Source organism: Pituophis catenifer, unplaced genomic scaffold (genome assembly GCF_029215685.1).
Source record: "Pituophis catenifer annectens isolate HBS135680 unplaced genomic scaffold, rPitCat1.0.hap2 SCAF_1, whole genome shotgun sequence".
NCBI lineage: Eukaryota > Metazoa > Chordata > Lepidosauria > Squamata > Colubridae > Pituophis > Pituophis catenifer.
This window is the reverse complement of record NW_027256881.1, coordinates 186,741,048-186,757,311: the sequence shown is the minus strand read 5'-3', so window position 1 is coordinate 186,757,311 and position 16,264 is coordinate 186,741,048. Positions and strand designations below refer to the sequence as shown.

At 42.2% G+C, this 16,264-nt stretch overlaps 1 protein-coding gene across 1 annotated transcript in view; it reads right to left on the bottom strand.

Moving 5' to 3' along the window:
• Positions 1-2,087: 2,087 nt before the first annotated feature.
• Positions 2,088-16,264, bottom strand: part of HIBCH (3-hydroxyisobutyryl-CoA hydrolase) — a 55,964-nt gene continuing 41,787 nt past the window's right edge. Inside the window, exons 12-14 of the mRNA XM_070956844.1 lie at positions 6,075-6,194; positions 3,589-3,622; positions 2,088-2,278 (exon numbers count right to left, since the gene is read on the bottom strand). Coding sequence (XP_070812945.1) covers positions 2,163-2,278; positions 3,589-3,622; positions 6,075-6,194 — 270 coding nt within the window. The 3' untranslated portion in view covers positions 2,088-2,162. The remainder of the gene's footprint in view (positions 2,279-3,588; positions 3,623-6,074; positions 6,195-16,264) is intronic.

Genomic DNA, 16,264 nt, shown 5'->3' with positions numbered 1-16,264 from the left:
AATGAATCAGTTCAAGCATACCACTGGGAGGAACTGTCTCCAATTCAGTTCTACCAAGACTAAGTGGTATCACAATCTGGATATTTAATCTCTTAACTTTGGCCAAGGTAGCATTTCTTTTTAATTCAAGAATCATATGCAATCTGGGAGTGTGGAGTGGACTCACAGCTCTTGCTCAATGATTAGATATCAAATGTGGCCAGGAAGACCTTTCCACTGCTTCACTTAGTGTGCTGTTGTTTCCTAGATTGGGAAGCCCTTCACACAGTCACTCATCTGATAGCTAGATTACTGCAACAAGTTCTACATGCGGATGTCCTCAGACCACTTGGAAGCTCAACTGGTCCAGAATCAGTGTGGACAGTAAACTGAACTGGCTGACAGTTTACTTCTGGGTCCATTTCAAGGTGCTGTATATAACCTATAAAACCCCACATGGCATAGATACTGGTTATTTGAGGGATTGCCTATTTCTTATGGTGTTGGCCTACACCTCTCCAGGTTCCTTCAATTAAGCGATGCTAATGGGACCTGGAAATGTGCCTTCTCTGCTACAGTGTCTGTCCTTGGAATGAGGTTTTCCCTGATCTCTGGGTGGCTGTCATTGTCATGGAATTCCAGAGGACTTTAAAGACCTGATACTTTTCTCAGGATCTGGGCTAGGATGGGGGGGGGTGTCCAGTTGCCTAGTGTTGTATATATTTTGTTATACTGATTGGATTTGCCCTCTTGTTTAATACGGTATATTTTATATTTTTTTGATTATACTATTTGATATTTTGTTTTCATGATGTCATTGTTAATTTGGAGTTGAGGTCTGACTCAAATACATATAAATGACATATTTTTCAGTCATAGTAGGCTAATAGTTTGTTGAAGACAATTCTTGATGCGGGGATTCATTCAGATTTCATTCAGGCTTTGTGAGAACCCCTAGGCCCGTGATGGCGAACCTATGGCACGCGTGCCAGAAGTGGCACTATGAGCCCTCTCTGTGGGCACGTGCGCTGTTGCCAGCTGCTCTTCCAATTGTGCGTGCCGGCCAGCTGCTCTTCAAGCATGCCGTAGCGCCAGAAACCCAAAGATCAGTTGGCCGGCGCGCGCATGTGCACCGGCCAGCTGGTCTTCGGGTTTCCGGTGCTCCGGCATGCACACACACACACACACACACACACACACACGTATGCACACACATGTTCCGGTTTCAGCACTCTGTGCCGAAAAGATTTGCCATGATTGTCCTAGGCCCTGGTATCTTGTCTTCCATGCTGTTTTATAGCCAGAATGTGGTTTTACTCTGGCTTTACACACGTTTCTTCTATTTTATCCTAGGGAAGAAATCTGTAGAAGTCCTGAATAAGAGTAGAAGCAGAACATATTGAAAGTATTTAGGAAGAATATATTTCCTTTAAAAAAGAATCAGTATCAGTTTTGAGTGATTTTAGATCATCTTAGAAGGGCAACTGAAAGCAATGTAGATTTTGTTTTAGCTAGCTGTACTATTATCTTTTTTAGAGACAGTTTGTCTTGCTATAGTTACACATATTTTTTTAACTTTTAGATTAATCTTGTACTAGTGCACTTTCTCTAATGTGCAAAACCTAAGCTGGTGAAAAATGTAGTATCAAAATGTTGGAGAGGAGCTTTGATTAAAGATGGCCCAGTTACCATATGCATATGGTCACAGATTTCACTTAGCAGGAAAATCCTTTCACATATTAGTTTTTTCAGTGAAGTTGAAGTGGTGGAACAGATAGTTTTTTATAGCTGTTCCCAAACTATAGGGGGCAATTGCAGAACTTAATGAGTAACTACAGTCTGCAAGTTAAAAAAAAAAAAAAACATAGAATTTTATATAAAAGAGAACTAAGATACATTGCATCAACACTCATTTTGGACAGCTGCTCAACTCTCCTTTGAATTAGTGCAGTTCATTCTTGCCATATTTAACTGTCCATATAACAGAAACAGCTGATCCAGGGTACCAAACTCCTAGAATCTGGAATGATGTTTGTCTATGAAAAATATAAATCCACTTCAAAGCATTCCAATCAATTCCAATTCTTTTTATTACATGATGAAATAATTTACTGGATTCAATTCATCATACATTTTACTGGGTTATATAATATAGGCTTTGATTTTACATTAGTAAAACATCTTTATAATTTGAGGTCATCACTTCCAAGAGACTTAAAGCATGAGTCCAAAAATTCATCTGTTACTTCTTCAAGAACAGCTGGCTTCCATTTAGGGGATTGGTCTTTGTCGATAAGTACTAGTAGAGAAAAATGTTTTCAATTATGCTTTTCTTAATAATCATATTAGAAAGATCATTTTATAGTATTCTTACCAGTGGTGGGTTGCCCCCAGTTCGCACCGGTTCTATAGAACCGGTAGTAAAACCGACAGGAGGCCCTGCCCACCAACCCCAACATCACCAAAATGCTTCTGTGTTTGTGCAGAGCAGCCCCATTGCGAACCGGTAGTAAAGGTAAGTAGAATCCACCCCTGATTCTTACCATGAAAGATGAAAGATAAACCATTGTGGAGATCAGTACATTATGTATGATTTATGCATTTTCTATAAAAGATGAAACTGATTCATTGGATTTCTTGAATAGAAAAATACCTTATATTCCCATCTCCTGAAAACAGAATGACTGAGAATCCAACATTAAAGCATTTATTTATTTAATGGGGTTTTTTTTTGTGCCAGCCCACTAGAGGCATTTTATTATTTGTATTCCTAATCTAGTCAATTTCTGTCAGAAAGAGCAGTAATAATAAATGATTATTTTTTAAGCCAAACACCAACCAATTATTTAATATAAAACACTCAATCTCAACTCAAACTCAGTGGTGAGTCTTTATACCTCCCCCACACTGCATGTCCTTATCACCAGTAGCTGCATGGTTGGATTGAGGGGTCTCCTACAAACTCTCTGCACTGCTCCTCTTTCCAGCTATAATGAACTGAGATGTTTCAATGAAAAAACTCCTCTTACCCTGGAAGGCGCATTGAGCCTTCTAATATACTCCCCATGGTTAGGCTATGGAAGTTATACTCGCCAGTTGTATGGCAGTTGAAATATGCTTCTGTTTGGTATCTTCTGTTATAGATTTTGCATTGGCAAACCATATGCCTGGAACAATCTTACATACTAGCACAACCACAATAGAACGTTATTTTTCTTAGAGCAGCTCAATTTTGCATATTGCTTGCTACCCATTCTGCTACCCAGTGAAATAGGAAGCAATATGCTTGATGTTCTGAATAACTATTAACTCTTTTAATTATTATTTTAATTATCTTATTTGTATTTTAATTTTATTAAATTTTATTAATTTTATTTTATTATTATTTTCTACCATCTTTATTACTTAATATTACTAAAACTCTCAAATAAAAAGCAGTCGCCAGATAATATATTTTGCAACTATCCTAGAGAAATATTGTATCCAAAGAGCATGTCTTAAACTGTCCCTGCCACCAGAAACATGTCTGAACTAATTGTTTCTGAAGAATCTCACTAGGTCTGCATTGTAATTCACTTAAAATGGGCTTGAAATGGCTTCAAATTTTACCTGCTCGGACACCTTCATAGAAGTCATGGCCTCGCTGTAAGATAAAAGAAATCATTAGGTAATTTCCTAGTATATTTTGAAATACAATTTTCTTTCTATATTTTTTTCCCATAGCACTTTTTCACAAGAAAAATATCTTCCAATAGGAAAGAATATCTGTAGCTCAGGGTTGAATTGTTGGAGTCTTGGATGTTCTCCGGGGTTGATTGTTTGCTTGTAGATGTTTCATTAGATGTTGCTTAGTTGAGTAATGAAATGTCTGCGGGCAAACAACCAAGCTCAGAGAACATCAAGAACTCCACACACAAAAATATCTCATCTAAAGGCCACTTTTGTATATTGATTTTCAATCTGGTAACATTTGTAGCTTGCATCTTTGAGATTCCAGATTCCAGATCCCTACGGAAGTGTTAGATTTTGCACAGGATCAGTGGGAGAGTCGTTTGATGTAAAGATTACTACTTGAAAATAAGCCGTTGATGGTTTTTCAGTTATTGATTTCTGAGCTTCACATACAGAACGTGAAAGAATAGCAAAGCTCGCTTACTGGTGATAAACAGCCAAGTCAGTGGAGAACTGATGGCATGTGCACCTTTCAAATGAAATTATCTCACTCGGAGTGCATTCCAGATGATAATGCCAGAAGTTCATCTGGCAGTATGACAGATAGCAGGAAGGGACTATAATGGCCATTGCATCACCCCTGCAGAATGAGTCTTCATTGAATATGGTGGTGGAAGTTGTAATAATATGTAAGCTAGATGAGCCAGTTGCTGTAGTGATTAAAATATCAAGTTAAAAACCAGGAGACTAAGTTCTAGTCCTGCTTTAGGCAGAAAGCCAACCTCAGATACAAAGCTATAGAGCCAGGTGACCTTGGGCACTCTCTCTCAGGGCTAGGAAGGAAACAACAGTATACCATTTCCAAAAGACTTGTCAAAAAACTGCAGGGACTAGTCCAAGCAGTTACCAGGAGTCAAAAACTAACCTGAAGGCACAACAACAACATGAACGTTCTCTATCAACCAATGGGAGACAGAGGAAGGAGAAAATAGTTTTTTCTTTGCCTGTAACATAGCAACAGTTTTTGAATCTCTTGAAAGAGCCAAGTATAGTCAATATAGAATGCTAAAGCTTGACAAACTTTCAGAATTATAGTGTAGTCTCAAGTGAGGCGGGGGGGGGGGGGAAGAGAAAATGGATAGCAATGTTTTGATTGAACTAGAAACTCAAAATTACTTCAGGAAAAAACGCATATGCATTCTTATCTGAGTGGAACACAGCTTTATGAAAGATACATAAAATGGGGTCATCCTGAGTATATCTGCTTTGTTATGTTGATGAGATAACCAGAAGCAAGGACACTTTCCAAGGTACAATTTATGGTTGTTAATCCCTCAAAAGGTTTTTTTCATCAGCACTTGACAAATCATAAGGACTTCACTGAAGTGACAATGGCAATCCAGGTTGTTTTAGACCTTGAATTAATCTTTATAAGTTCTTTTATACATTCTTGGGAAGGGGTGAGAAAAGAGATTTCTCCTACACAAAACCAAAGGAAGTTGTAGCTGCCAAAAATAAAGCATAAGTGAAAGAATACAAACTCCTGAAAAAAACAGAAGTAGAGAAAGTACACCATTCAGCTTAATGTCACTTTTCCCACAGCCCACAAGAAAGTAGCAACATCAGACGCCAATCGGCCAAATGGATCTCAAATGTGGAGATACATGGAGATATATGTGACTAAAGTGTGATTGGTATGGACTCTTCACATCTTGGCTATCATCCTCTTTATTAAGGTTAATATGAAACAACGCTGAACAAAGCCAGTGAGAGAACAAGAAGTCTTGTAACTTGCGCTGCAAAGATCAAATGCTACATTATAACATTGATTAAAATCAATGGTATAAAACATAATTACTGAGATCTTGGAGGTCAGGCACAAAAGGGAAGCCAATTCTCATTTAGGAACAGTAAAACAGAAGGAAAAGAGCCTTGATAGTACAGTGGTTTAGTGCACCCTGTTATTAACACAGCTGCCTGCAATTTCTGCTGGTTCGAATCTCTCCAAGGGTCAAGGTTGACTCAGCCTTCCATCCTTTCTAAGGTAAGTGAAATGAGGACCCAGTTTGTGGGGGCAATAAGCTGACTTTGTATAAAATATACAAAAGAATGAAGGCTATTGCTTAACGCATTGTAAGCCGCCCTGAGTCTCCGGAGAAGGGCGGCATATAAATCAAATTAAAAAAAAAAAAAATTCACATTATAGTATGAAGAAGGATAGTTTGTCTATCTTTAGCTAAAAGGTTTGCCCCTTGTCTAATATGTTCACAGACAACAGTGTACAAAAATAGAACGGAATAGATAACAGAATTCCTGTTCATATCCTTAGTGGACTATAGGAAATACCAGCAGTCCTGTAAGCCATACTTAGTAACATAAAAATATACTTGGCTCAGAAAGTGCCAAAATGCAACACGTCTTACCATGCATGCTTGACTCAATCTATATTCCATTGTGAATACATCTTGCAGGTTCAAAGAAGCTCCCTCTTTAAGTTGCCGGAAAGTTATCTTGAGTGAAGTTGGGGACATTTTAGCGATTGTCTGCAGAGGGGGAGAAAAACAGCTGATGTGTGAATATTTGATTCCAAAGAAGAGAAACCACAAGTTACAGTTTCAGGTCAAAAGATAAAATAATGAGTAAATTAACCATACAAGATAGAATTAAAGATAAGCCTCCTAATAAAACAAACTCCTGAAAGACATACATTCAAACAACAATCATGAAACGAATACTCTTCACCTCATCCTCATCTAAAGCTCTCTGGTTGATTATTTTTCTCATAATAGATTTATAATACCATGTTTTCCCGAAAATAAGACCCTGTCTTATATTTTTTTGAACCCTATAATAAATGCTTGGTCTTATTGCCATGCACTCAAAAGCCCGATTGGGCTTATTATCAGGGGATGTCTTATTTTGGGGGAAATAGGGTACTGTAATTCTTCTCATAACTTTTGGTTCAGCCACATAAGACAAAGCTCTATTATGATGGCATAGAGAAGAAACATTACAAAAGAAATAACACATCTGCAGTTGATTCTTGAATAACCTGCTTTAGTTAATGGAGCTCTGGAATCATGGTAGATAATAATACTACATTGATATATTTTTGTTTTTTATAATTTTAATTACTGGGAGTATTTACCAATTATTACAGTATATAAAACAGATACTGTGTACATATAAAGCTAATGCTCTCTTGGCATCAAGGGAATTAAAAGATATCTGTGTATAGAAGAACTGGGAAAGAAAGAATGCAAAATAATCTCCAGTCTCAAGAAAATAATGGAACCTAGATAGAAAGTACACATTTCTCTGAAGAACTACAGTATTTAGTTATGGTGCATTATGAGAAAGGATGCATCTCTGTACAACTATTTTAAAAAACAGTCTTCCATTAAAACAAATGAATAAGAGTTATAGTAACGGAAGTAAAAAGCTTCACATGATAACATGGAGAGGACCAAGAAAGACTTGTCAGGAGACTACTGAATAATGGTGAACTAAATCATTCCTAAAAATTTAACCAGTGGACTAGAGAGAAGACAAGTATCAGCAGAACATTAGAATAAGGAAATGGCTGCCTTCCTCAAAATGCTGCGTTACAACTCCCACTATCCCAGTATGGTTGAAGGCTGGGAACTGAGGTATAGGTAGTCCTCATTTGGTAACTACTTCCTTTAGAGCATAGGTATCAAACTCGATCACGTCACGTGATGTATTGTGACGTTTTTTGCCTTTGCGGAGCCGGGGTGGGCATAGCCACATGAAGCATCCGGCCCATGGGCCGCCAGTTTGACACCCCTGCTTTAGAGACTGTTCACAGTTAAGATGGTAATCAAAAAGTAACTGCAACCAGTCCTCACATTTACATTTTATAGGTCTGTGAAGCAAAGGAAAGCTGAAAATAAGATTGCAAGCAAAGTCTCAGTTTCACTTAGTGACTGTTTTGTTTAGTGAATAGGTTGCTGGTCCCAACTGCAGTTGCTAAAAAGGGGAACTGCAACTGGCAACTCCGACGCTAAGCAATGTGATCATAAAGCACGATCTCATATGATTGTACTGACTTACAACAGCTGTTGCAGCCATTCTGGTTGCCACCATTAAGCAAATTGCAACGATCACCATTTGTGACCTCCTGCCAGCTTTCCCACTGGTTTTCCTTGTCAGAAGCCAACAATGAAGGTTACAAATGATTATTGCATGACTGCAAGATCTACAAGCATCGTAATTGCAAGCCAGTTGTCAAGCACCAGAATTGTGATCACAACCATGGGGACATTGCAATGGCCGCGTCTACAAGGGATGGTCTTAACAAGTGTCCTTATTCAATGCCATTTAACTCTGAACGGTTGTTGCACATGTGATAGTTAAACAAGGATTACATTGAAATATGGATATACCACTATACCGGAGCCAAGGTACTCCACAAGTGGGAAATCCAGGTTTTAACTTACCCTGAACCATGGAAAATCACTCTGCCTCAGCACAACTTGTATCATAGAGTTGTTATGGGAAAAAATGGAGGACGAAACATAGCGTACACTGCCGTGAGCTCATGAAGGAAAGGCAGACCGTAAATCAAATAAAGAAATAATATGTTACAACAAGCTGAAATGGGAAAGGCTGTTTAGAAAGATGGTTTGATTTTAAGTACCTCTAGGTTTCTGGATAAAATACTCAAAGCATTTATTTGAGTATTTATTTGTTATTAAAATGGGCAGTATTTGCTTCAAGAAGTTTGCTTGGTGCTTGTTGATGGCCCTACAGTCACAGAGAAGTAAAAGATGGAATTGTTTTGTTCACAGTCTGCTTCAGTTGGAGCCACTTTTGAGGCACATCGTCTTTTAATTCTCTTTTAAAAGACAGGAGTGAAATCAAAACTTGTTTAGCTGAGGGAAACTGAAGGAAATCTATCCTTGGGTAAGGTGATACACAACTTCCTTTCTCAAAGGAGGGGCCTTCTTGGGTGGAATGGCCATCTGTCTGCTGCCAAATAACGTCTATGTAAGTTTTTCATAAAATGTAGATACAGAAGCATCAACAAGTATAGAATGTTCATTATAACATTCTGCCTTGAAGCTAGCTGTGCTCAGCAGGCAAAGGAACAGATTTATCAATTGCTGTTCTTTTTATAAAAACATTAAAACTACCAACCCATTGGAACAAGTGGCAGGTTTCCAGCACCCAACCCCATCTCCACCCCAGGGATGGCCTTTCCGTGATGTCCCGTTGCCTGGAGGCGGTGCAGGCCTGGATGGGTAGGAACAGACTCAGACTCAAACCCTCCAAGACTGAGTGGCTGTGGATGCCGGCACCTCGTGTCCTAGAGGTCCCATCAGTTTTGATGGGGGGGGGGGAAGGTACTTGCCCCCGTTGAAAGGGCTCACAAATTGGGTGTCCTCCTGGATTCCCGGCTGTCTTTAGAAGACCATTTGATGGCCGTGACCAGGGGGGCTTTTGCACAGGTTTGCCTGGTGCGCCAGTTGTGCCCTTTCCTGGACCGAGATGCCCTTCGCACGGTCACTCATGCCCTGGTTACTTCCTGCTTGGATTACTGCAATTTCCTCTACATGGGGCTGCCCTTGAGGTACACCCGGAGGCTCCAGCTGGTCCAGAATGCGGCCGCGCGGGTTATTACAGGAGCTCGTTACTCCCGTGTAACAACTCTCCTGCGCGAGCTGCACTGGTTACCGGTGGTCCTCCGGATCTGCTTCAAGGTGCTGGTACTTACCTATAAAGCCCCACATGGCTTAGGTCCAGGGTACCTGCAGGACCATCTCCTGCCTGCCTCCCACCATCCTGTCCACTCTCACTGGGGACCTCTCCTCAGGGTACCGTCAAACAGACAATGTCGTCTGGCGACGTCCAGGGCTAGGGCCGTTCTCTGTGGGCACCCCTACCCTCTGGAACGAGTTACCCACCGAGCTCCGGACGGCGCCTGATCTCCGTTCCTTCTGTCGAGGCCTGAAGACTTGGCTATTTCAACAAATGGGCTGATTCAGATCCTTGGGTTTTATTATTTATTATTATTTGATTTTAACTGGTTTTAATTCAGATTTTTATTGTATGTTTTTGCTTGTGTTTGCCGCCCTGAGTCCTTTGGGAGAAGGGCGGCATATAAATACGTGCAAATAAATAAATAAAAATAAATAAACCATTTTTCTGCTCCTGATTACTCAGTTCTCCTATTTTTTTTCCAGATGTCAGCTGATAAAAGCAGTGACCCATTTTGCTTAGGCCTTTAGATCTGCTAATATGCAGTTGCTGGGCAGATGCTGCAAGCACAAGCAGCATAGTTTTATACCTCTGGTTTTTGAATACATGAGTCACTACCAGCTGGCTTAATAGGGAAGCAATGAGAGGACAAATATTCCTCTGCAAAATAGCAAAACAAAGCGAACATCACACATACACAAAACCCCAAACACAGACCAGCTTATTAATAGCATCTACTTTCATCCTTAATGTTCCAGTTCCTTTATTTTTCTCTACAGTTAGGAGCTCATTAAAAAGGGCTAATTTGATACTGAACTATCCTTCCAGTGAGGGACTTCTGCACAGGATAAACACCGTTAATCAATTTTATCTTAAGAATCCAAACTCTTGTCACTTATAATGCATGAATCTGTGGCATCTTGCTCCTTGTACCCATTGATGAACTAATGTAGATGCAACTTTATCTAAAGCGATAACCAGAATGAGCTTAACTGAGTTTGGCTGAAATTTGAAGCCTATTACAGTAACAACATGGAATGAAGGGAGTGGCAATCCTGAAAAATTGCAATGCATACTAAAATGCAGGTAGTCCTCGCCTTATAACAGTTCACTTAGTGACCAATTGAAGTTACAACAGCACTGACAAAAGTGACTTATGATCATTTTTCATGTTTAAGACCATTGCAGCATCCCTATGGTCATGCGACTTACATTTGAATGCTTGACAACTGATTCATATTTATGATGGTTGCAGTGTCCTGGGGTGTGTGTGTGTGTCACACAATTCCCTTTCGTGACCTTCTGACATGCAAAGTCAATGGGGAAGCCAGATTCACTTAACAGCCGTGTTACTAATTTAACAACTGCAGTGGTTCGCTTAATGTGGCATAAAATGGGACAAAACTCACTTTAACAAATTTCTCATTTAGCAACATAAATTCTGGGCTCAACTGAGGTCGTAAGTCAAGGACTACCAGTAATGCTGGTAAAGTTTGGCAAAACTGAAGCAATTCAGTAAAACTTACTTCAAGAGGAGCATTAGAGCTCCCAATTTCTTCAAGACATGGAATTCTCTACTTGGCTCTAAAAGTTCTGGCTAGGAGCAAAATTATTGAAAGGCCTTGGAACAATATAATGCATAGCAATGAATTACTATTTTCCCACTTCTCACTCCCTACTGGTTTCTAAGCAGCAGCAGCCTCTTTATTCGCTCTAAGATCATTCTAGAATTCCCAGCTTCTGTTTGCTTCCAGCAGCTTTTCAAGCTGTAGCTTTCAAAGCAGCACCTCTGCCAATTTCAGGAGACCTATATTCTCTTCCTGTTTGCAGGAGATCCTTTGAAACACTGCACTCGGGAAAACTAACAGTCAATGTGGATTTCTCCAAAAAGTAGCTTATTTTTCTATTTATGTGGGATTCAATTTTGAGCCAATCCTACGTGAGTCAGGATAGTTTATCCATCGCCAATCTTTTGATTCTACTTTCTACTAAAGTAGAAAGTCTGTTTCTCTTGTATCCGTGCTTCATCCAGAGCATTTTTCAGAATTAGATCAGGAGTGAAATCCAGCAGGTTCTGAAAAACCGATAGCGGAAATTTTGAGCAGTTTGGAGAACGGGCAAATACTACATCTGGCTGGCCCCAGAGTAGGGTGAGAATGGAGATTTTGCAATATCCTTTCCCCAGAAGTAGGGAGGGAATGGGATTTTGCAGTATCCTTCCCCTGCCATGCCCACCAAGCCACGCCCACAGAACCAGTAGTAAAAAAAAAAATGGATTTCACCACTAAATAAAATGTTCCTGTAACATTAACAGGTTGGACAGTTTTATGCACTGGTGGTTCAAGGTAGTTCTAATGCAAAAGAAAGGATGAAAAGAAACAGCTGAAAATATGAATGGTAGGGAAAGTACTAAGAAATGTGTCACTGACACTCTCTCTCTCTCTCTCTCTCTCTCTCTCTCTCTCTTTCACACACACATACACACACAAACAGGAGGTGACAGTCAAAATTAAGAATTTGAATTGAGGATAGATGAAGAACCAATCAGTTAAGTGAAAGACAGACTATATGCTAACGGGAGATTAATTTATTCTTGACAAAAATGCTGTCTAGAGAGAGATCCTGATTTTTGCAAGGAGGATTTAAATCTGGGTAAGCTGCAGCACCTGGTATTCATCAACTCGTGCAGACCAAGGAGACTCAGGCAGGCACGCAAAACAGCAGCATCCAACTACAATGTTTGAGAAACAGCTTCTTTTCTCATTGTGGAAAGAATAATAATGGATGAATGAACAGCTGTGCAGTCAAGAGAGGACTAGAAAGGAAGCTGCCCAGATTAAGGGATCTTCTGGGAAATTGCAGCTTTACTAATCAAGCATTTCTCCTGTGTGCAATGTTTATTAATTGAGTCTAGGAATATCAGCCCTTTGAGTTAAGTAAGGTCAAGAAATGGGTTCCAGAAATGTTATTTATTATTGTAGAATAACAGAATCTTGAAAGCTTGCCAGGGTTTCTCTCTGCTCCATCTTATAACTGAATTGAGTTCCACTCTGGCCTGTCAATAAACGTAACATATTCTGGGTTGCCATAGGGTCCAAAAGTCCAGAAGATAGAAAATTATATTTTGTTTTCTCCATTTTCCCCTTAATAAGCACTTATTAACTTTCTGCAGAACAACAAAGACAAAACATAGGAATCTGTTAACATCCAATCATACAGTAGATTTGAGTTTCATTAATAATTGCTTCAGGGTGTGTGATAAGAACTGATATCATGTGGCTGGACTTGGGGAAGGAACACAGCTACACTCATCCCACTCTATAGGTTTAAAATGTTAAATCCAATCTAAAGTGATGTTTTACAGAAATAAAGAGAAAAGAGCAATATGTATATTCACAATTGAATATACAATGAATGTCATGGGCTTTACTCCCAGGAAGGTGATTGCAGAATTGAAGCCTAAATAGTTAACAGTGAGAAATACCCTAGTTTTGTCTTATTCTCATATAAAAAAATATAATTGCTTTTAATCACAATTATAGTTCTTGTGTTGCTATTTACTTATGCAAACATATAAGCATTGCAAAAATGTAATTAATTTATTAAATAAGAAAGTTTTCTGTGACCACAGGCAAGCATATATACTGGAATAATTGGGCAATACATCTATAAATAAAAAATAAATTCCCCTAATATTGCTCTACCAATAATGCCTCCTATAGCAAATGGTTTAATATTATGCCTTTAATTTTATTTGAAATATACATCACAACTATACAACCCCAAAAGTTACATTTCACCAAAAGCACAATGAAATTATAAGTAACCATTTTCTCTCTCTCTTTCTCTCTCTCACACACACAGTATACACATACACACAAACTATGTAATTAGGACATGTAAGAAGTAGAAATAACAAAGTCAGTTCTACTACCACAAATTCAACTTGACTAAAAATAGATTGTATTTATAATATAAATAAATAAAATAATAAATAAATAATTTTATTTCTATACCGCCCTTCTCCCGAAGGACTCAGGGCGGTGTACAGCCAATTTAAAAACACAACACACAACAATAATTAAAAATTAAAATAATTACATAGATTTGGCCGATTTAAAACCCCAAACATTTAAAATACCCCAATTAAAATTATTAAGTTGATAGCCCTGCCTGGCGGAATAACAGGGTCTTCAGTGCGCAACGAAACACTCGGAGGTCGGAGATCTTGCGTATTTCCGGGGGCAGTTCATTCCACAGGGCTGGGGCTCCCACAGAAAAGGCCCTCCCCCTGGGCGTCGCCAGCCGACATAACTTGGCTGATGGCACCCTGAGGAGACCCTCTCTGTGGGAGCGGACTGGTCGGTGGGAGGCTATTGGTGGCAGAAGACGGTCTCGAAGGTACCCGGGTCCTATGCCATGGAGCGCTTTAAAGGTGGTAACCAACACCTTGAATCGCACCCGGAAGACCACTGGGAGCCAGTGCAGCTCGCGCAGGAGGGGTGTCACGCGGGCACAACGAGTTGCGCCCATAACCACCCGCGCGGCCGCATTCTGGACCAGTTGGAGCCTCCGAGTGCTCTTCAAGGGGAGCCCCATGTAGAGAGCATTACAATAGTCCAGCCGGGAGGTGACAAGGGCATGAGTGACCGTGCGCAAGGCGTCCCGGTTCAGAAAGGGCCGCAACTGGCGGATCAGGCGAACCTGATAAAAGGCCCCCCTGGCCACGGCCGTCATATGCTCTTCTAAAGACAGCCGTGCATCCAGGAGGACACCCAGATTGCGAGCCCTCTCTGTGGGGGGCAAAGATTCACCCCCAATAGTCAGCGATGGCACCTGCTGACTATATCGGGACGCCGGCAGCCACAGCCACTCGGTCTTGGACGGGTTGAGTCTGAGCCTGTTCCTCCCCATCCAGACCCGCACGGCCTCCAGGCAGCGAGACATCACATCAAGGGCATCGTTGGGGTGGTCTGGGGTGGAGATGTACAGCTGAGTATCGTAAGCGTACAGATGACACTTCACCCCAAAACCACGGATGATCTCACCCAGTGGCTTCACATAAATGTTGAACAGAAGGGGCGAGAGGACCGACCCTTGTGGCACTCCCCATGCGAGATGCCTCGAGGTCGACCTCTGCCCCCCTGCCAACACGAACTGCGAGCGGTCGGAGAGGAAGGAGGAGAACCACCGCAGAACGGTGCCCCCTATTCCCAACCCTCTTAACCGCCGCAGCATGATACCATGGTCGATGGTATCAAAAGCCGCTGAGAGATCTAATAGGACTAGGACAGAGGAGCAACCCCTGTCCCGAGCCCTCCAGAGATCATCCACCAACGCGACCAATGCCGTTTCTGTGCTGTGCCCCTGCCTGAAGCCCGACTGGCTAGCTTAGATAGCTTCATCCAGGTGCCCGGGCAGTTGTCGTGCCACCACACTCTCAACAACCTTCGCCACAAAACGAAGGTTGGAGACCGGACGGTAGTTAGCTAATTCAGCCGGGTCCAGGGAAGGCTTCTTGAGGAGGGGCCTCACCACCGCCTCTTTCAAGGCGGCGGGAAAGGCACCCTCACTCAGAGAAGCAGTTATAATCCCCTGGAGCCAGCCTCGTGTAACCTCCCGGGAGGCCAGTACCAACCAGGAGGGACACGGGTCCAATAAACATGTGGCGGCACTAATCCTACCCAGAACCCTGTCCACATCCTCGGGAGCCACAGGATCAAACTCCTCCCAGATAATATTCTCAAGGCCTGCCCCTGTCTCCTCCCCTGGACTCATCCAATCGGAGTCCAAGCCATCCCGAATCCGAGCGACTTTATCATGCAGGAATTGCACAAAATCCTCAGCGCGGCCTTGTAAGGGATCTTCCCGCACTCCCCCCCGAAGAAGGGAGTGGGTCACCCTAAACAGGGCGGCTGGGCGGTTCTCTGCAGATGCGATAAGAGCGGAAAAATGATTAGATTTCGCCGCTTTTATCGCCACTAGGTAGGTCTTGATATAAGACCTCACCTGTGTCCGGTCGGAATCAGATTGACTAGTCCTCCAAATGCTCTCTAGGCGTCTTTTCTGACGCTTCATCTCTCTCAGCTCCTCAGAGAACCAAGGAGCCAATTGAGATCGGCATCGGGTCAGAGGCCGCAAAGGCACGACGCGGTCCAAAGCTCCGGTGGCCGCACTCTCCCAGGCGGCCACCAGCTCTTCAGTCGAGTCGTGTGCCAGAGTCTCAGGAAACGGCCCAAGCTCCGTCAGGAACCTTTCGGGGTCCATCAGGCGCCTGGGACGGAACCATTTGGTCGGTTCCGTCTCCCTGCGGCGGGGGAAAGCGGTAGGAAAGTCCAAGTGAAGGAGCGAATGATCTGTCCATGACAAGGGTTTGATGTCTAGGTCCCCTCTACCAAGATCATTCAACCACTGACCAGAGACAAAAATCAGGTCCAGAGTGTGTCCCCCTATGTGAGTCGGGCCTTGAACTAACTGGGTCAGGTCCATGGCCGTCATGGAAGCCATGAACTCCCGAGCCGCCTCTGACGCCTCACCCGCAGACGGAAGGTTGAAATCCCCCATGACAATAAGTCTGGGGGTGTCAACCGCCACCCCGGCAATGACGTCGAGTAGCTCGGGCAGGGTCGCTGCCACGTGGCAGGGAGCCAGGTACGCAGTCAGCAAACCCATCTGCACCCCACGGCCCCACTTCACAAAGAGGGACTCACATCCGGCTATCTGAGGAACAGTGGTCTCCCTCGGACAAAGACTCTCCCTAATAACCACCGCCACTCCCCCACCCCTCCCCTGGGCCCTTGGCTGATGAAATGCACAGAAACCTGGTGGGCACATTTCAACGAGGGGGACCCCCCCCTCGTGGCCCAACCAGGTCTCCGTAATACCTGCCAGG